At 38.0% G+C, this 21,196-nt stretch overlaps 1 protein-coding gene across 1 annotated transcript in view; it reads right to left on the bottom strand.

Annotated features, from left to right (window-relative positions):
• Positions 1 to 17,045: 17,045 nt before the first annotated feature.
• Positions 17,046 to 21,196, bottom strand: part of LOC139715472 (epithelial sodium channel subunit beta-like) — a 31,392-nt gene continuing 27,241 nt past the window's right edge. The window contains exons 9-12 of the mRNA XM_071627045.1: positions 21,045 to 21,102; positions 20,057 to 20,133; positions 18,214 to 18,289; positions 17,046 to 17,549 (exon numbers count right to left, since the gene is read on the bottom strand). Of these exons, the coding sequence (XP_071483146.1) occupies positions 17,310 to 17,549; positions 18,214 to 18,289; positions 20,057 to 20,133; positions 21,045 to 21,102 (451 nt within the window). The 3' untranslated portion in view covers positions 17,046 to 17,309. The remainder of the gene's footprint in view (positions 17,550 to 18,213; positions 18,290 to 20,056; positions 20,134 to 21,044; positions 21,103 to 21,196) is intronic.

Genomic DNA, 21,196 nt, shown 5'->3' with positions numbered 1-21,196 from the left:
ACTTTGCAAACTCTTCTCGTGTTAACTATCGCGCCATCACCTTACTCTCATGAGGTTGACAAAAATCAGAAGAAAAAAAAAAATCCTAATGCAATAGGTTACAGTCCGCTGAATATTGCGATACCGGTACCTAACCACGTACTAACATCGATACCGGTATGTCGGGCTGGCACGATCAGCTCGCTCGATCACGAAAAATATGGGAATCAATACGGCATGCTAATAGACTGTGTTGTCTAAATTGCTCCAAAAAGTGGTTAAGATCCAATGCCAACTTAATTTGCAAACACGTAGTACACACATACTACTGTATGAGAACGGATCCTGAGTTCGGCACTCACCAGTCGCACGACTGCCGTGATATAGACCGATTCAAGCGACTGTTCATGGAAGTGCGCCCTCTTAAGGCGACGCCATAACTGGGGGCCAAACAGGCCGGGTTGGCAAGCGCCCTGCGTGCGTGGCAAGGGTGCCAGCGGCAGCCAGTGCTTTTACCACCCGGCGCTAGCCGGCCAGCTAGCTATCTCTGGCGCTAGCAGCGATCGACGCATCTGGCTTTGTGACAACAAGAGTCTACATTTTTTCTTCGCTAGCTAATTAAAAATGAATGAAATTAAACAACTTATACCGACTATGAGCGAATGGGTAGATGACATACGGCTGTAGCCAAAACTTGAATTTCAAGGTAAATATCGGTACGATCCGTGAATGTTTGTAGACTCTATTTCTTTGGCGATGACTTGGGTACTCGCGTGTAAGCCCCGTACGGTATATTCACATTCGTGTAAGACTTGCAAGAGAATAAAAGCCGCTGGGGAGAATTGTTGCTAGGGACAGGCAGACGTCTTGCTAATAAGCCTAGGCTGTTGTCAAGTTAACTGATATAATTAAATACAAATAATGAATAAGAATCTTGAGCTCGATTATGGCACGATAAATTACAAGCTAGCCTATCGGTTAATTCAACCTTTTTAGGGCAGGCTTTTGCCTTTACTCGGGGAGTGTTGGGCCAGTTGCAGGGTAGAATCTGTCTAACATTAGATCTTGTCTAGAAATCTAGGCAAGATTCCAGACTAGATCTAGACCTATTGACTTCTAGAACCCTACATCCTATATCATTTTCGGATGTCGATAACTTCAGGCAAGCCTATAACTGAATAAACCAAACGGAATATAAATCTAGGCGTTTCTAGACCGTATAATATGCCTAAACTTAAGTTAAGTTACGACTACGTCGCCTGATGTCTACAAGCAAAACTTCTACTGTTTGAGGTCTAAGTAACCTTAAATAGCATCATGCTAACACATGGACAATCTACAAAAGTGATTTTTAAGTCATACTTTCTTAGTATTATTGTGAAACGGATGTTTGCCACCATCCATGGTTTAATGGTATCACTTTATCAAAAGTCAAATTCAGAGTTCCAGGCCAAAATTGAATAGGCCTAGATGGTCAATTCAGTGCTGAACATTGAAGAAGTGAAAACAATATAAGAATTTAACGCATCTTGAAACATTTATTTAGCTGTAGTGTAGGCTGTAAAATGTTTGTCATAATAATAAAGTCTAGCCAGGAAGTGTATTCTAACTTTGGCAAGTAGGACACCAAGGATAAAACAAAACAAAACAGTGAATTATCATATTCTTTGATCTAAACTTGTCTTCTAAGATGAACAACATTTTACGAATATGCAGTGATAACCTAATTAGAGAATCTAGAAGACATAGTTTGTTTTGAAATCTTTGCATTTTTATACCGATGTATTTCACTTAATTGTCTTTAATTTTGCCTTAGTTTGTTATGCGTCAGCGGTGTCTGAATTTCACACACTGCCGTGTAGCTTCCATTTCCAGTTTTTTCTGTTATTTGTGCACCCAACAACTGCACAATGTGCTTTCCTGATCTTTCCTTTGAAGCCTTCAAAGTAGATCAATATGTCTGAATCACTCAAATTGTCCAACAGAATGGCATTAAAAGCCGCTGAATGACTTTTCCACACAGTGAGTAAACAATCACAATATTAGCGCGGCGCCAGCGGTCGCCGGCCGCGGCGCAGCGCTCGCGCTCGGCTAACTATGCGCGATGGGTACGCTAGGCTGCTGAGTTGCAAGTGCAACTCGCTGATGGGTAGCTAGCTCGCTGGGAAGCCCCGTTGGCCCCCAGTTATGGCGGCCGCTATAGCGCCGCTAGCGGCGGTAGGTGAATAGGTCATCGAAATTGAATCGGTCTATATGCCTGGCCACTTGGTTCTTCAGCACCATGATATTGCTATTGCGCAATCCTTACGAGACAGCTGCCAAGGGAAGGGTTGTCGCGACGCTTCGCCAGACCATGCATAAAGCTTTGAATACCCCTTTTTTGCCACATCTAGGATTGGTTCAAAGGGAATAAGACTGTTGTTACTCCATTTCTTGAACCTCTTTGTATGGCCAGGCCAAAGATGTATTGATCACCATACCTCCTTGGCCAGACCACGATGTCATAAAACTCTTAATTGCCGAGGAAGAATATTATGCTTATTTGTTTGTGTGCGTTATGATTTTGTTGTTGTTTCTTTTTTCTGTGCGTTATCCGGCTCTGGTATGTGTCCTTAGCAAATTTATGTTTAAAGTTGATCTTAACGAAATTTTTAGGAAAGGTCAGACATTGGCCAAGCAACAAAAGTTTTCGCTTGTGATCCTGAATCCATCTGAATTCGGTATTTTTTATTAAAGGGTTCATTATTTAAAAATTGCGAGACAGTGGAGTGATCCGACAGTAGAACGGTTTCATTGTCATATATATATATATATATATATATATATTTATATATTATGTTACTTGATTCTACTTACAATTAAGCAATTTGTCGTTATTTCTAATAATCATTATGACATCATTATCATCATTGATATAATAGTAATAGTAGTAGTAGTAGTAGTAGTAGTAGTAGTAGTAGTACAAAATGTAGTAGGCTTGTAGTATAGTAATACACGATTGCAGCACCTTTATCGTAATTACATTACGGGACAAGGTAATCGGGAATCACATTCACCAATGTGCCTGTTCCATTATCTGTATACAAATATCTTTCAAGATTATGTTTGCTGAGAACAGCAAAAGCTATCATCGTTGATCGTGGTCGTAAATGTGTGTGTGTGTGTGGGGGGGGGGGGTGAATCAATGGAGTACAACAAATAGGCAAACAGTGCTAATGATATAGGCTCAATTCCTCATCAGTTCACAAAGATTACCAAGCAAATAAAGATGTATTTGAAGAGTGTTGCATACAAGTTTAAAAGTTGACGCCTTTTACCGACTTTGTCCAACAATTACCGAACGTGGAAATATCAAGTAATACTGAAAAATCGTTTGTTAGTTGGTTGACAGCCCAAAATGACTGACAGGTGATCGCTAACTAGCAAAGAGTTGGCTGTATTCGGTAATAATATTGCTATCACAGAGACAGACAGACATATCATATGCACGCAGGCTAACGTCTTTCGTCATCAGATCATACGTGCATTAACATTAAAGAAAGTTTGTGTTTATAAAACGCAATTTGGTAACAACGCAGTAGCTAGAAAACCAAGTCTTTCTGTCTTGTGGGCCTGCAGTGTTGTTTGCGGCTCCGAACCCATGCAGTATAAAGCATTATAGCACAGTATGATTAATGTCTGATCATTAATGATCACGCGTTATTGAAATTGACCGAAAATCTATGCGGACTTTTCATGACCATTTTTAACTTTGTCTACAAGAGGCGCTCCACTGAAACTGAAGAGTTAATGCTTAGATTATCCGACATGGCAATAATGTTGGCAAAGGAGCATAAATCCTTGAGTCCGCTGGAGAAAATTAATAATCACCAGGAGCGGGATGGGGAGGAAGGGAATTAGCTGCTAATTACACCAACTGCTGGGGCCAGATATTAATCATTATGAACACGATGAACGTAATTGAACGAAACAATATACTACACTAGTCGGTCTTTAGTCGAGTCAGATCAAAGACCCTAAGTGAAGAGGCGAGACCGATCAATATCTTCGCCACCCATTGATAGTTTTTTGATTGTGGGTAAAAAATAATGCCGCCGGTAGGCACGCGTTTTTAGCAAAGGAGCGAGTAAGTTATTCAGTGATTTACTTTTTTTTGTTGTTCTAATTATTATTATTTTTTTTTTTGGGGGGGGGGGGGGTCACGGAACACTGCTGTAAAATGATAGTAAGAATTATAAGCATGATACAAATCATTCGATTTCCACTCTGACAAAAAAAAAAAAATAGCCACTGCATCTGCTCAATATTGTTTTACCTCCTTCAATGTCCATACGGCGTTAAAATAACCTTAGTGGGAAAATGAGAAAAAAAATAAGGTAATAATGATTATGATGATAATCATCATCATCATCATCATCATCATCATCATCATTCATACTGTAAAACCAAAATGTACCTATCAATATTGAGTGATGTTGACGTATGTATGAGATTCAAGAGTTTAATCAATGAAAAAAAAAAAATGACACTTTTTAAAGCAACATGTTTGTTCTGGAATAGAAAATGACAAAGATGATATCACATGCATTTTTTTTCATGCCGTTCTCAACATACAAGAAACAAAAACAACTATTGAACTGGTATTTTGTTTACTCTGGTATTCTCGAAAATACGGAATCTTTCCAAGAAGGAAGATGTATACGTTGGTTCAGTATTATGTCGAACGCTCTACGTTAGGATGGCGTGCACGTTCAGTGACGTTATTGTCGTTTGTTTGGGTGAGCATTAAGTGTGATTGGTTGTCATAGTTGTGTATTTTATATGCTATTTTCTTGTTTGTGAAAAAAAAATGTAGCTAGAAAAAAAAACGCTCTTTAAATGAAGATAAAAATGCAATCATTATTATCAAGAAAAGTTTAATTTCATAACTTTTGTTCACTGTACAAATATGAGTTTGTCATCTAAAAACAGCCTATGTAGTATCACCCGGTTAGAGAAAGACATAGCTACATTTCGAACATGAAGAGCATGTATACAATACACATTAATGATGCACGATGCACAGGTTGTAAGTGAGAACTATCCACCCGATTGCAACTTCGGAACAGTCGGAAACACACGAGGGGAAGCCGAGTGTGAAAAGAAAAGTTGAGCCTTTAGGCAGAATAAAAGACTTGTCATGTGATAGATCTCGGCCAATCACTTGATTAGGATCCATTACACTATTTTATAACATGCCTTTAAAAAAAATGTACAGTCATTATGACAAATCATACCAAAAACATGATTTTCAGTTATTTTGAATGATATCTCTCAAGATGCGATTGTTAATAGATAACGTGCAGTGTTGATAATACATCACATACCAATTATACTCTGATAACCTATTGCGAATATAATGCCACGTTCATGAACTATAATAAAAAAAAACACTGAAGAATATAAATAAATACATTAATAAACATGTATATTGCTCGGGTCGATTCCACGTGCACAATCTTCAATTAATTTGTATTCCTTCCTGGTCTTTATCAACCAATTTATTAGCACATACTTATATTTCGTGTAGCATCTTATTATAAATTATGAACCCAGCACCTGCGGGTTTTGTCCGAATAAAGGTGCATTCACATTGCATTCGACACGACAGCACGACACGACACAACGACACGACACTTCGACACGACATTCGATTTTCCGTTCACACTGTGCACGACACACCCATAAATGTCGTGTTGGATGTCATTCGATTTTTAGTCCATGGGTGCGTTTATCAACTCCTTTTCTCGGCAGAAACAGGTTATCCAAACAGCTTTCAAGGAATTTTTACGAGTTGATAAACGCAAAGCTGTTTTGAAAGCCCTTTAGGAAAGCCTTTTCGAAAGCCCCAAATTTGTGGCTATCCAAACAGGTTTCCTAAACAGGCTTTCAGAAACCTGTTTGTAAAAGCCTTTTGGAAGTTGATAAACGCAAAGCTGTTTTGAAACGGCTTTGTAGTCTTGTACTTCAGTACTTGTACTTCTCCTTGGGTTGAATAGCGCAATGCAGCTTTGCAGTGACAGGCCAATTAAAAAAAAAAAATGTGTTCGCGAAGAGAGTTGATAAACGCAACTATTTTGAAAGCCGTTTCTAAAGGGCTTTGGAAAGGGCTATCGAAAGCCGTTTAAACAGGGGAAAGTTGATAAACGCAGCCAAAGTCTCATGCCGCCTCTCAGAAATATTTGAAGTATGTGCTAAACTGGAGCTGCCTCACAGATAGGAAGGCGAATGATTCATGTGGCATAGCATCATGACTCGTCACTCTCAGAGGAAGATATGTCTTTATGATGGTAATTGCTTTTCGCCGTCCCTTCTTAGAAAATAAGCGGCACATTAATAGTACAGGCAGTCAGGGCTTTGGAAAGGGCTCACCGAAAGGGCTATTGAAAGGGCTTTCCAAAGGGCTATCGAAAGCCGTTTAAACAGGGGAAAGTTGATAAACGTAGCCCATCTAATACCATTACCATGGCAACAAACAATCAAAATGGCGGCCCCCGTATTTGATGATGAGGAAGCTGCGATTATCGCCTGCTCGTATTTGTTTGTAGTAGGAAGAAGAGAATGGGTGCATGAGATAAACCAAAAAACGTCATCGCTGGGGGAATATATCCACTTGGTGAGAGAATTACTGAGTCATGAAGACAGGTTTTATGGTTACTTCAGAATGGGTGTTGACGAGTTCACGCAACTCCATCACCTCATCAGTGACGACATAGAGAAGCAATCCACCACTTTCCGAGCGGCAATATCTTCCCTCGAGAGAATGGCAATTTGCCTTAGGTGAGACTGATGAATTATTATAAAAAGATGATCCATATCACCACCTTCGTAGATGATTAATGAATGTTACACTTTTTGAATAATAATATTAAAATATAATGTATATTTACTGACACTCTGTAGTATTTTGTGTTCTTTGTTTCATACACGTGCAGGCACACACACACACACACACACACACACTCACACACACACACACACACACACACATACACACGAACACACGCTCATACACATACACACATACACGCACATTCGTTTCACTGCTGGATATGGACACAGTTGCTAACAGATCATGATGAACACCAACATTCTATATGTCACGGGATTGCAATCATTGGAAACCTGTGACGCACAAGTCAAATCGTTCTGTGCGAGCTTGAAACATCTTTGGAGATGAGAAATTAATAAGACTGACTTTATCAATTCATCACATTTTTGGTTTCTACGTTATTTTAATCTCCCTAAAACATACAAACGAACGAACAAACAAACAAACAAGCAAACACTGATCGTTATGAGATCAACTCAGATCATATTACACTTCAGAGTAAAATTCATAAACAAAACGAAAGAAATGCAATTTCAAATTTTCACAGAATAGGCCTATATTTCAATGTTAATTGAAACGGCATAAAATCACCACATAAATTTACAGGTCAGATTCAACAGTGGCACTGAGTCTGATTCTAGTTGGACATTGAATTTTAATAGTCCTATATACAAGTACATGTACATGTATTTTCTTTTCCCATATATACAGCAATTAGACTGATTTCTCTCAAACCAACTTTCTGAATATTCCATGTGCTATTTCAGACGACATAAAATTTTTTGATAGAACGCCATCTAACCCACTACGGACTGTCACTCCCCTTTGATACTGCATTAAAATGAGATCAGAAGTATACCAAATTTAATTGAATCGGCTAACAAATAATTGCCTTCCATCTAAAGTTGTTGCCGAGATATTGATATATTGCAAGTATATTTTCGTCACTGTTTTATATCAACAAATCAATATTATCTCATCTTGAAATTGTACTCTAACAGAGGACGGATGTCTGGTAAACATGCACATTGATAAATAATGCATTATGTACAAACACAGAATACACCAGTTTCATACCTGTAAACAATGAGACCCAAGGGAGGGAAACACATTGGACTTCAAATCCCACAAATTGGATCATCATCAGATATTCACAAAAATAAGAAACTTGTAAAATAATGCTAACTTTACACTTAAAAATCTGAATTATGAATCAGGTGGGAATGATATGGGAATTTACTCACAAAGATACCACAGTACCTTTAACATCTGATCTACATTTTAAAGGTTTTTTTTAGTACAATATTATACTCTTCTTAAAGGACCTATGTCAACCTAGAGCATTTGCTCATTATAACCCACCTCTCTATTCATACCTTTTCAACATCTAGATCACATTATAGTCTAAAAGATCTGCGTGTTATAAGCAGTCTCAAAATGCTCGAGCCATTCGTTCCTATAACATATTAAAATTTTCTCTGTGAGGAAGTTATAAATCTGCAAGTGAGACTTTAAATTTTAGTTACAGCCCAATGTGCAATGTCCAATATAGGATAGGAACATCATGTATATTATATGAGCATGTATGTGTACGATGTGCCTTACCATTACTGCGTACATAAAACAAACACGATATATTTTGTTCAATGCCAGATAACAATATGTATAAGATATTTTGTATTCACACATTATTATTTTCATAGTGCATATTTGGTCATTACTCCGGCAAAGGCAACTGAACGTGTTAACTTTAATATCATTATCATACTGTATTTATCATCATTACTATCATTGTAAAGTAGTTGAGTGGTACCCATACACTCTGTAACTTTCCCTTTTTCCCCTATACCCTTCCCTATTTCTCTCTTTCTCTATTCCCTATTCTATTCAGAGTAGGTAAGCATATAGTCTCCATACCGTCAAGCCTCGGCTTATTTTGGAGACCCTTCTGTTTAAGTTCCATAAGCTAGTATATTTGTATTTGTCTTGTATAATTGTACTAAAAACTATGTGTTGATATACTGTTTGTCATAAATGACATGTACATGATCCTATCTGATGTAACGGAATTAAGCAGAAACAAATCAAATCAAATCAAAATCAAATCAATGTTACATTGGCTCATGTGAATTGTTCAGATACTGTAGGCAAAAATGTTTGAGACCGATGAAATTGTTCCCTACTTCGGTATGAGTTAACAATCTTTGTTCATTGAAACAATGAATGGTATATTGAAAATATGTAAATTGTTCTTTTCATCTGAAAAATATTTAAGGGCAATATCCCTGAATGACTTTTTCGGGGTTGGGAAGATAAAGTTCATGGACCACACACAAATAAATGTATGCTTTAATATTCTTCGTACAGATACTTGGCAACAGGTGACTCATTTGCAACTATGGCATATAGTTTCCGAGAAAAGTTCACTGAATACTTTTCCACCCCAGCAGGCGCAGTATCCTAGCAAACAAATGCACGTTTTGGAAAGGCCAAGTAAAGTAATTTGATAGTTGGTGTCTCTCTTGGCTTGAACATGAGATTATATACTGTAGAGAATTACATCCAAAAGATGCAAGTTTTGGGTCAAGCAGGATGTCTTTCATCTCCCTGAATGAACTTATTTTCTTGAGGTTGTAAAAAGCAATGGCTTGAATATGTTTCACTTGATATTAAGGATCGCATTTCAACTGAGATCCAGAATTCACATAATCTAAAAGGGCAAAGTAAATTATTTACCTCCACAAAATGGTGATGAAAATTGGAAACAAAATACCAGTCGTTTAATACTCAATATGAGGGACTTTACTTTCTCTACATATCTTTGCCACAGAAATGATCAATAATTCTTATTTCAATTATTAGACCTTAAAGCTTGCCTTCTAGCCACCCCACATAATTGAGGAAAAATATTATTGTTCCGATTGGTTTTAACGTGCTTGTACATGTATATGTAAAAGAATGAAATAAAGTTTCATAAATCGTGATGGGAGTACATTATACGATTACTCATTTAGATATTCAAAATGACTGGTTAACAAATGATTGCTCCTCTCCCCCCCCCCCCCCCCCCCCCTCAAAAAGTGAAATTTAATGTCATAACATCCTAATTTCTCTCCAATTTTTCATAAATGTTGCACTATTCTGTAGGGGAAAATTGCTTTCCTGTGTAAATAACCCAGACCTCCAGTACTCTTAATTCCTTTGTTCATAGTATTTAGGAACAATAATACGTCAGGGTAGCGGATACTATGGTGAAAATAACATGTACTATGTCCTCTACACATTACATTACTATTTTTCAGAAAATTTTCTATTAATTGCAAAATGGACGAAAACATGCTTTTGTTATAGCTACCATTGCAGATGACACGATATGTACATGTAGTACAATTACAAAGACTTAATAATGTACTACGTATGCACATATAAAGTGTGACGGCAGATAAACAAATCATTGGACGTTTATCCATGATAAGATAAATCATTGGAATCAACCGAACAGTTACACTGTGTGCTACCATTTCCAATCTGAGTTGAAACAACTGGTGTATTATAATTATGGAGAACTCCCTATATTGATCTTGTAATTTAAAAGATAACTACTAGACCAGTTCGATTGCTGTGCAGTCGCTGCTTCTGTTGCTGCTGCTGCTTCTAGCAGTGTTGCTGATGTTCCTGGAAGTGCAGATGCTAAAGTTGCAAGTAGAGGCTCTGCTGCTACAGTGGTACGTAGAGGCTCAGTTGCTACAGTTGTAAGTAGAGGCTCTACCGCTAAACTGTCGTACTTAGAGGCAGAGGCTCAGCTGCTAAGGCTGTATGTACAGGCTCTGCTGCTGCTACTGCTGCCACTTCAAGCAGTGCTGCTGATGTTTCTGGGGACTCAGCTGTTACAAATCGATTTTGAGGCTCTGCTACTGCTGTCACAAGTAACGATACTGCTGGGGAAGTTTTAAGCAATGCATCAATGAACAAATTATGTGAGCATCCTGAGGGTAGAATCTACAAGATTTATACTAGATATACTTGCAAACATCTATCATGGGCACTAGAATATACAGTATATTACATGCACATAAAGCAAATTATCAGTAATTGATTTTGTTTTGGACTGAGAAGAGACATTGACATAATAAGTAATAATCAATATCAGACTTTTAAAGAAAGGAAGTGGAAAGCTAACAATCTTCAGCATCCTACAGTCATTACAAACTACAATTACAACATTCATTTTATTCATTACACAGAATTGAATATTTATATTCAAATGGTAATGCAATGAAAGTACATTGTACCTACATGATACTATGCATAAAAATCTCTACATATTTTAAAATGAATAGAAACATAATTTTCTTGATACCGGTACAGTTATTGATCTAGAATAAATCAGTATCGGTAACTATGTATTCAAATTACCTCAGGCAGAAAGAGGAATGCCCTCATCATCCGACATTCTACGTCCATCCATGGGTATGTTGAAGACTTGAAGCACCCTCCCTTTCCACCAGCCATTTTCACTTCTCATATGTACGCAGGAACCTCGTTTGCAGTTTGGTCCGTTGAGCATGATGGAGGTCACTTGAGCTGACAGGATTCATAGAACCGTCCCTCTTCCACTTGACAAGAACATCTATGCCTACGGTGGTTCAAAAAATACAAAAACTTGTACGGACAATTTCAGTAAGAAATTTGACAGTTGTGTCATACACTATGTAATAAAACATTACATATACTTGCAGGTTTGAAAAAAAAATGTGAAGAAGAGTATTTCTTAGAGTTAAGCACAATTTCAGAAGAAAAAACAAATAACATTCTTCACAGGCAATCAACTACAACACTATGTGAGACAAAATGAAAATAGCTACAGCATACCTATTTGAACTGCAAATTGTCATCAAAGTCTGCTGATCTCTGAAGAGCACAGTAATTCAAGTGCAATTGGTTTGAGCTTTTACACCTTTGGGTTGGCAAAGGCAAATAATAACTGATACGCATTGATTAGAAATGTGATATTTTTCACGTAAAAACATAAAGTGCTAGCATTTTCCTCTTTTTCTGGTTACAATCTTTTACTACATTGAGCAGCATTCAACATTGCTATAAATGAAATAATTAAGTAAGGCCATTAAAAACTTGCCCCAAGTATACTCGGGCAGGTGTCTAGGGAAGAGCTTGTAATATCAACATCAGCCTGTCATCACCAGGTTAATATCTACATAAGATATTTGACAGTAAAGTTAGATAAGATCCACATTACAATAAATGTACAAGTATTACATTCCAGATATCAAAACAGTGATTTCTGTCAAATGACATGATATAGTCCAATCATCTGTTCCACTGACAGTAATAAACAACCCATTCCATTCACCTACATAGTACTATGCAAACCAGAGAAATGTTTGTTAATACCTGGTACCCGGTACACTGTATGATCCACAAGTACCGGTAATCACTTATTATGAATCAAACTTACCATTATAGGCAGAAGGAAAAACATCCTCATCACCACTACTCTCTGCAATTGTACGTAGAGGCTAGTCTGCTGCTACAGTCTGACAGTCTCAGCTGCTACAGTTGTAAGTTAGGGTCATGCTGCTACAAATGTACAGTTTTACGGTACCGGGTACCATGCATAGAGGCTCTGTTGCTACAGTACCGTAGTACGTAGAGGCTGTGCCTCTACAATTGTATGCAGAAGTTCAGCTGCTACGGTCGCACTTTACAGGCTCTGCTAATGCTGCTGTTGCGTCGAGAGGTGCTGCTGATGTTCCTGGGATGTTAGCTGCTACAGTTGTTATGGTAGCGGTGCTGCCTTTGTTTGTGGGGACTCGGCTCCTGCTTGTAGTGGTGCTGCTCCTAGAATTATCCCCTAGATATAAATCAGGAAAATTATGTCTGTGTTATAAATCAGTGCACAAATAGGAAAATTTATATAAAATACAAATCCTTTTCTGGATATATAGGCTTATAAATACATGTACATGAGTGTTAAGCAAACTGTGAGTACCGGTACCGGTACCAGTAATCAACTTTGTTTAATTTTTCTGAAAGTTCACTGACATTTGTGTACCTGGTAAAAGTTACCGGTAATCAAAATAAGTACCGGTAAATATAACCTAACGAACGTTAGCTCTAGAGCCTATAAAGTTACTGTTTATGCAAGATTTATATTAGACAGTAAAGGCCAGAGTAGCTTTCCTCAGCTTAAGGAAGCTATGTAACTCTAACGTTAACACTTAACACAATTGAACACTAAACAGTCTCTTCATGCAATCTCTTACTTAAAATATCTTCTTTCTTTTTTTAATGTGACAACATGAATCTTTATTGAATACAATAATGAATTACATCTACAGAGGGCCTTCTTACAGTTCTATTTGTTACCTGGGTATTGGCAATTGCTACACGATATTTTTCTAGTTAAGAAATTCTACGATACTTTAGGTTTTTTTAAATGCATCAAGGTTGTATGGTAGGCTTGCTTTATCTCTGACCACGAATAAGGATCCCCTTCGACAAATTTCTACTAATTTAGAGTGGCTAGGATCTAAAAAAGCACTAACTATACACAGCCCAGTCGCTGTACATGGTACGTCATAGCGTAGTAACATCGTCTGTCTGGTCGGGCTAAAAAAGCACATGACTACTATACGGTAATACGGTACCGTACTACACATGAACACAAGCAAGTTACTGCGACCAGCCCCATATCATACGTATACGCATAGCGTATGGGGCTGCGGACTGTAGCATTCAAAATCATGACTGGGTAGTATCGCGGACAAGTAAAAGTTAGATAGAAATGCATTTTATGATTTACACAAAAACATCATTTCAAATTTAAGTTGATTTAGATCTAGAGTCTAGACCTAAAATAAATGTCTTGATTATCATCACATTTAATTTCAAAACAACGTCAATGACATGTTACCAAAATCATGCACCGTTGCGGCGTCGGTCTAGATCTAGCCCAACCAGACGCTGTTACTACGCTGTGCGAAAACGAATCTACGTACAGCGACTGGCCTGTGTATATTAGCCTAGCTAGATCCTATTACTCTAACTTGTTAAAGTAAATGATCATGATGTGTCTAAGACTCTTCAGTCTGTCCGAATTTTTATAACTTCAATCTCATGAATTGGACTTGGACTCTAACGTTAGAGTTGTTAGACGTACACACATTCTTAATTTTTTAAACTTAAAGTTAATGTTTTTTATGTTACTGACACTCTCGTTCTGATTGTCTTACCTTTAATTGTAACGACTTCGAAAGTTCGAAGGCAGCTTGACTTGGAAGTTGGAGTTGAGGGTTAACTTCGTAAAAAGTTCAACAATTCTACAATACAAATGTTAGAATATCTCTGGTGGTAGTCTGGAGATCGAGACTGGATGGAGAGCCTGGTTTGGGGCCGCCGCACCGCCAGAATGTTTGATTTGACGGGCCGTGACACACTAAATTAGGCTAACTCACGTGATGTGCGCAATGTTCTTCGCGAGCTCCGGCCGTTCCTTCTGCATACTGACTGTAATCGTTATCTGCACAACTTTAATACTTTGCACTGACTCCAATGTGTTAACAACGCAGTTTCTTACATATGCCAGTGGGACTGAAAAAGTTAAGCGATTACAACTTTGGTATTTGTATGTAAAAGTCCATAGAGAGGCTTCGCCTGTTTCCCGCTTCCAGCGACACGAGCAAACTTAACAAGAGGATACTTGTTTGTGATTGGCTAAAACTTTACCCCCGCGAAGAGTGTCGTGTGTCGTGCTTGAAAAATCGCTCTGTGAGCGATTTGCTTAATCGACAAATTATGTCGTGTCCTCGTCGAATCAGGAAGGACGACACGACATGCTTGAAATGTGAACGGTCTCATTGGGTTTGCACTGGAGTAATTTGTTTTTGTCGTGTGTCGTGTCGTTGTGTCGTGTCGTGCTGTCGCGTCGAATGCAGTGTGAATGCACCTTAACCCGTAATTATTGGCCACGCTATTAACAAGTACGCGTATGCTTCATTGTGCACTATGAGAATCATTGTGCGTCGTCAGCTGAGGCGTCAAAGAGGACATTACAATACACTGTATATAAATCATCTGACATAGGCTTACTTTATCTTTCAAATTTTGAATTTCATTATCTATTGCATTCGATGAAAGAAGGGTGTTTATCCCCATTACAAAAGACAAGTGAAACGATCCGAGAGACGTGTATATAAACGCAAAATACAATGATGATAATGTAGATTCGCGCTATGCTTTTTTTTAGTACATCATTCAAGTTTGACATGGAATTTATAAAAGCATCATTGTCACCTTCGATTCTAATACTCGTGTAAGATGAACATTGCACCTCAGTTTTAGATAAACCTATACACGCTCACACAAGGAGAGAGGTTCGAGTCTATATACGGAGTGGAGTTTGTATGAAGAAAATGAATGGATCATGATTGATATTGCCTTGAATGAACGTAAAGAAAATCCATTTTGGTTGAGCTCAAGAAAGCAACTCCAATAGAATCCGTGTTAAATCTTACACAATCAGCTTCCTTTCTTCATCGTTAGTCCGCTTTTGTTCAAAATTTTAATTTCAAATAGGCAAATTTTAAGAAAACATAAGTTACGCAAATTGAATTGATTCTAGCTTTCAGCAGGGCGACAACTCTGCAGTGACGGGGGGGGGGGCATGTAATTTCTGCTCGTAATTTTCGCTGTTTTGAAGCAAATATCACCATACAATTATAACTTCAGTAACCGTTTTTTTCCTACTACGAAAGTAAGCGTACAACGTTCTCCTGCTATTTGTTGGATATCACCATGGATCTAGTATAGCTCCATGATATTAGTAATCTCAAAAGACTTAGATGTAGATATGTTGCCAAAACAAAACAATGAAATCAGTGATTATTATATTAACGATAAAAATCAAAATCTCTGACGACTTCGTTAGAGTATTTGTTGACATCCATTTTTCTATTAAAATATTATCATAGCAGATGGACTTATATTTCACATAAAGTATCATAAATGCAGCTACAGGAACAGGAACATACACTTATAAATAAAAAACATATGCATCAGAAAGTGTGGTAACCACGTAATAGTGTTTCAGAGGTTTCATTTTCTTTAGGTCACCACATAAACATCACTTTGCCCATTGACCTTATAAAATTGATATTAGATTTTGATTTTCCATAATTGTTAATCGTCAAAGGGCATTCTACATGAGAGTGTTCCTCATCTCTGTTATACCGTCATCAATATTCTTTCCCACTTTTGATCAATTAAAATGACATTCTATAACACTGCATCATTGATATTCAACATAACCTTTCTTATTTTGTCTAAAACGCCGACCTCTTTCATGATGAACATTATCAAATCGTATACAATGTATAACGTATACTGGTCTAAGATTTCGTTTCGTTTCGTCACAAGAAACACGAATTAAAACTCCTGTCACGCACGAGCTATAAAAAAGAAATGCGAATCTTACACGAGGGAAACATAATGATATTGCTTTCCCTGACTTCTTGTCTGACTTAAGCGCTCTAAAATGATTGTCATCAAGCATTAAAGTATTGATTTTTTTTTTGTCCTGATATTTCAGCCATTTGCCATAAAGATGTAATAAAATGCCCGGTACGCCTGGTGAAACGTAGTTCTTATTTAGACTCTCCACTATTTGTGGAACAAGAAATGTGAGTATCGTATACATAATAACATAACTGACAATCTTCTGACCAAAAATGCAATAAAGCTGCTGTTCCACGTTGTAGAACCAGCACTCAGCATCATCATGTTCCGAACGATTACCATGTGTAGCAATTCCTCAATTTTTAATATCCGTTCCAAATATGTATTGCACTTGCATTACACCGATAAACTGTTGCATCACTTGTATCGCTTTCTTAAAGTTCATAGTTAGAGAACTTTAGAGCCATTCAAAGGTAATGCGAGAAAATGTAACTAAGGCTTTGTAATGTAACTTGAAATGTAACTTACTGACTTTTAAATGCTGGTGTTTATGGAATCTTGATGCATTTCATTTCGTTATGAATCCTTCTTTTACGTGGAAATGATAAAATATTGTATTATTATATCCGAGTTGTTATAATAAACAGTGATATACCTTTGGCTCATATATATAATTTATATTTACAGGATCAATTTCTCTGACTTGTGCAATCTGTCCCTTTCAGCAATAGCGAGTTGTCCTTTTTCATGGTGGCTACAACGTTGTTGCAAATACCAAACTACTGCGCGTGCGCACAATTCCTGAAAAGATTCCTCACCAACAGTATCCATTTTGTGTTTACCACAAGGTCATCAGTGTCACCTGTATTTGTTCCAGCAAAGCGAGGAACTCTGAAAGTTTATATGGAGATCATACGCCTTACACAGGACGTCGATAAGTGTCTCTTCAATTCATAACAGGTATAATATCCCCGATTATTGACGGTCACTGAAATCCTTGTGAGAAGACTACGTTCTTTTCCCCAGAGCCAGCGTTTTTCACGTCCAGCGACATGACGTCATTCCGAGAGGCGCCGCTCCTCTTTTTCAACCGTGGATCCATCATTTTCATGAAGCAGAGTTTAAACAGGTCGTAGACCAGCTCGACGAACTCGAAGATGGTCAAGACGGACACGCCGATCCAAAGCCCGACCTGGCCGCCGAGGTCACTGACCAGGGAATACCACTATGGGGGGGGGGGGGGGGGGGGGGAGAGAGAGAAAATGTGAGAACCGGTTACAGAATACAATAGGTATAGTCATATTTTCACACTATAAAGCTTGTATGTGTAATTACACAGAAAAAGAGAAGAGGAAAATGATTGAAAGAAGAGATTATTAAGTCATGAAGAAAGAAGGCTTTCGTTATGTGCCCTATGTAGTGCTTACTTTGAGAGATGAATTCTTTGCGGATGAAGGTAACGAAGAAAACATCAAATGATATCTGGTACACCAATCATTTTACAGTTTCAATTGATATATCTTTGATGATATCTTTTTTTTTTCTGTAAGACCCGACTACGATATCCTAAGAGTAAATCATTGTGCCTCTCCCTGGCGTCTTCGCTGGATTGAAGTAGCGTCAGATCACTGCAGTATCTAACTACAAATAGTGAAATGAATATCCTTCTTCAACGCTTACAACTTCTGAAGTCCGACTCATTTCACTCTTTATGAGGGCTCACATTTCACAAGGAGAGAGCCAAAAAGCCCTCATATCGTTTTGAGTTTGCCCAATATCAGTCATATTATACGTTATTTGCCGCTAGGTCTTCTCATTAACGATTTCGCAGGTTGCAGCGCGCGAAATCACCAACTGTGATACAGAAAAGGCTCGAGCATTATACTTACGTCGTAAGCTGGCGTCTGGTATATATACTGGAACTGCAGATTGTCGTAGAAAACGCCGACTTTAACCACATTATCTCTGCGGGAATATAATAGTGTAGAAAAACACACAGATAATGATTATGATGGTGCTGATGAAATTAGAAAGTTGAATAAATATATCTTATATCGGTATTACTGAAAAAAAAAACCAACAAAAACAAAAAACAGAGCAAGTGCCAAAATGTGTCCCGCCCATTCGCGTAGAAAAAGTATTGTTTTTCTAACTCTCGGAAGTTCATTGACCTCGCCCATGACCTTTGACCTTGTGGTGACCTTCAACTCCCCAAGGGACATTTACCAGCCACGTTTGGTCACCAACGGACATATGGATCAAAAGTTATGAGCCATAATCAAACCGCGCCGAAAAAAATTAACATTGAGCCCTAAAAGTTCATTGACCCCTGTCTGTGACCTTTGACCTTGTATGAACTTCAACTCCCCAAGGGACGTCTACCATCCAAGTTTGGTCACAAACGCAAATAGGGATCAAAAGTTATGAGCCATAATCAAAACGCGCCGTAAAAACTTAACATTAAGCCCTAAAAGCTCATTGACCCCCTGTCTGTGACCTTTGACCTTGTGGTGACCTTCAACTCCCCAAGAAACATCTACCAACCAAGTTTTCTCACAAACGGACATCGCATTATACATCAAAAATTATGAGCCATATCAACAATCGAAACACGCCGGAAAAACTTAAAGGGATTGTATAGTTTTGGTTGAGACGTAATTTCAGGTTTCTAACATTTTTTTGGTGAGATAATAAGAAACTTTTATGAAATATGAAAGGGCATGTAATTCCATGAGGAATTTAACGTTTATTTGATGAAAATTGGTTTTTGAAATGGCTGAGATATCCAAAACAGACCGATTCTGATAAAGTGTGGGACCCACACTTTTTTACGATCGCTTTGTTTTACTCTGTTTTTCCAAACCCGATTTTCATCAAATAAACTTTGAATTCCTCTTGGAATGGGTATGCTCTGTACTATATCATAAGTGTTTTCTAGGTATCTCGCAAAAAGTTAAAAGCCCAACTCTCATCTCCACAAATACTGTACTATCCCTTTAACATTGGGCACAAAAAGTTTGTTTTGCGGGCGGACGGACGTCGGACGGACAGACGCCGTAGGCGATCTTCAATCTCCCCTCACCTCCGGTGGACTCGACAAAATACTTGATAAGAAATCCCCACCTGAGCAATATTCTACAGGGTCTCGAAAATAGCGTTGTATAGTAGTTGTTTAAGAGAGTTTCGCGTGATTATATTTTCAACTATTTCAGAGTGTTGGAAATGTTTGATACTCCATTATTATACTGTTTGGGAAATGACGCCACTTTTTATGACAACATTTCCCAAAGAGTTGTGAAACGATGTCATAAAAACAATAATTGTGATATCACGCACTGCTTCGACGAACACAGTAGGATTCATCTACTACACGAACATCGCATTCACCACTTCTTGTCTCATTTTTCGCTTCCTCTGTGTACACTAGAGTATTTTTTTTATTACTGAGAATGTCAAACAATTATATCATTATTCTGCCTAATTTCGAGTTTCGTGTGAAACCATGAGCCCCGCGGTGCCTCCAATTGTACTATTTTGAGTCACCTCTGCCAATAGTTTTAAACCAGAAACTCCAAACGCAGAGAGCATTATAATTATTGTAGGCCTGTAAGACCGTATCAGTACATAATGATTATGCTCTCATCGATATTCGATGTCGCCATACGACAACCATCATTACACGTTCAAAGCTTTCTTGCATGGGCGTGTACCTCATGGGCCAGCTCTACTCACTCAATAAAATTGGGATCCTGAGTAAGCTGTCTTCTAAGTGAGTCTGATATTTCTGCGATTCCCTCCTTGACTTCTTCCTGAAAGTGAGAAAACATTGAAAAAATGAAATACGACAGACGGTATAGGACCCATTCCTACACTCTTAAAACATCCGAGTCAGAACTGACCCGGAACTGGGTCCGTTGGGGTCACACACCGTTCCGGGTAAAAAATGACAAGGAATGGGGTCAGATATGACCCATTCAGCGTCATGAATTCGGTTAGGGTGACTCAATTCGGGGTCTTCATTACCAAATTCCAAGTCATTTTTGACCCGGAATGGTGGTGTGTGACCCCAGCGGACCCAGTTCCGGGTCAGTTCTGACTCGGATGTTTTAAAAGCGTACAAAATATAACGTTAACGGACAGTTAAGCAGACTTCTAAATGACTTTTTTTTTTTTGATCGAGAAAAACAGTAAGTAAGCCTCGTATCGAAGGCAAAATTATGTCGAGAGAGGTCAAGTTGGTGTACAGCATCAAGTTCATTAGGAATCAGTCAAGATGATTTTTTTTTTCACAACCAATCTTGATTTGAAAGCAAATCTAATTTACAGAGCACATTTCAAATCAAAAGATGCGACACTAGCTTCAACAAACAAACTAAAAAAAAATTAAAGCAAAACTTAATCGAAAGTAGTAAACAAGATTTCAACATCACGCCACATAAACTGAGGGGAAAGCAGAATTTACCAACACATTAAAACCAACACAACTTTTATTATGGAATACGTTTCGACAGCACACATGGATTATCTCCTATAGGACATCTGTTTCACGTTTGATCACGCAATTGCCTATTATATTGTACTGTAAAGTAACATCCATGTACATCAACAGAAGTAGGCCTACATTCTTACATTATGCATACAAACTTCGTCAACTTTAAATTCAAAGATGACAACATCCGTCTGCAGGTTTTTCAAATAAATAGAATTCATTAAATCTTACCATATATCCATCGTTGGGCCAGTGAGCTTCGGATATCGTGTAATGATAGTTTTGTTGACTGCATGAATTGGACAGAGGCGGAAGAGAATACAGTTGTATGTACACAAACATGTTTCAATATGCAAATCTGCAGTATCCACATCGCAGGGATT

This window comes from Diadema antillarum, unplaced genomic scaffold (genome assembly GCF_040938485.1).
Source record: "Diadema antillarum isolate AM-2024a unplaced genomic scaffold, OU_Dant_1.0 scf00000049, whole genome shotgun sequence".
NCBI lineage: Eukaryota > Metazoa > Echinodermata > Echinoidea > Diadematoida > Diadematidae > Diadema > Diadema antillarum.
Note: the sequence above shows the minus strand (reverse complement) of the source record. Positions and strands in the feature narration are given on the sequence as shown.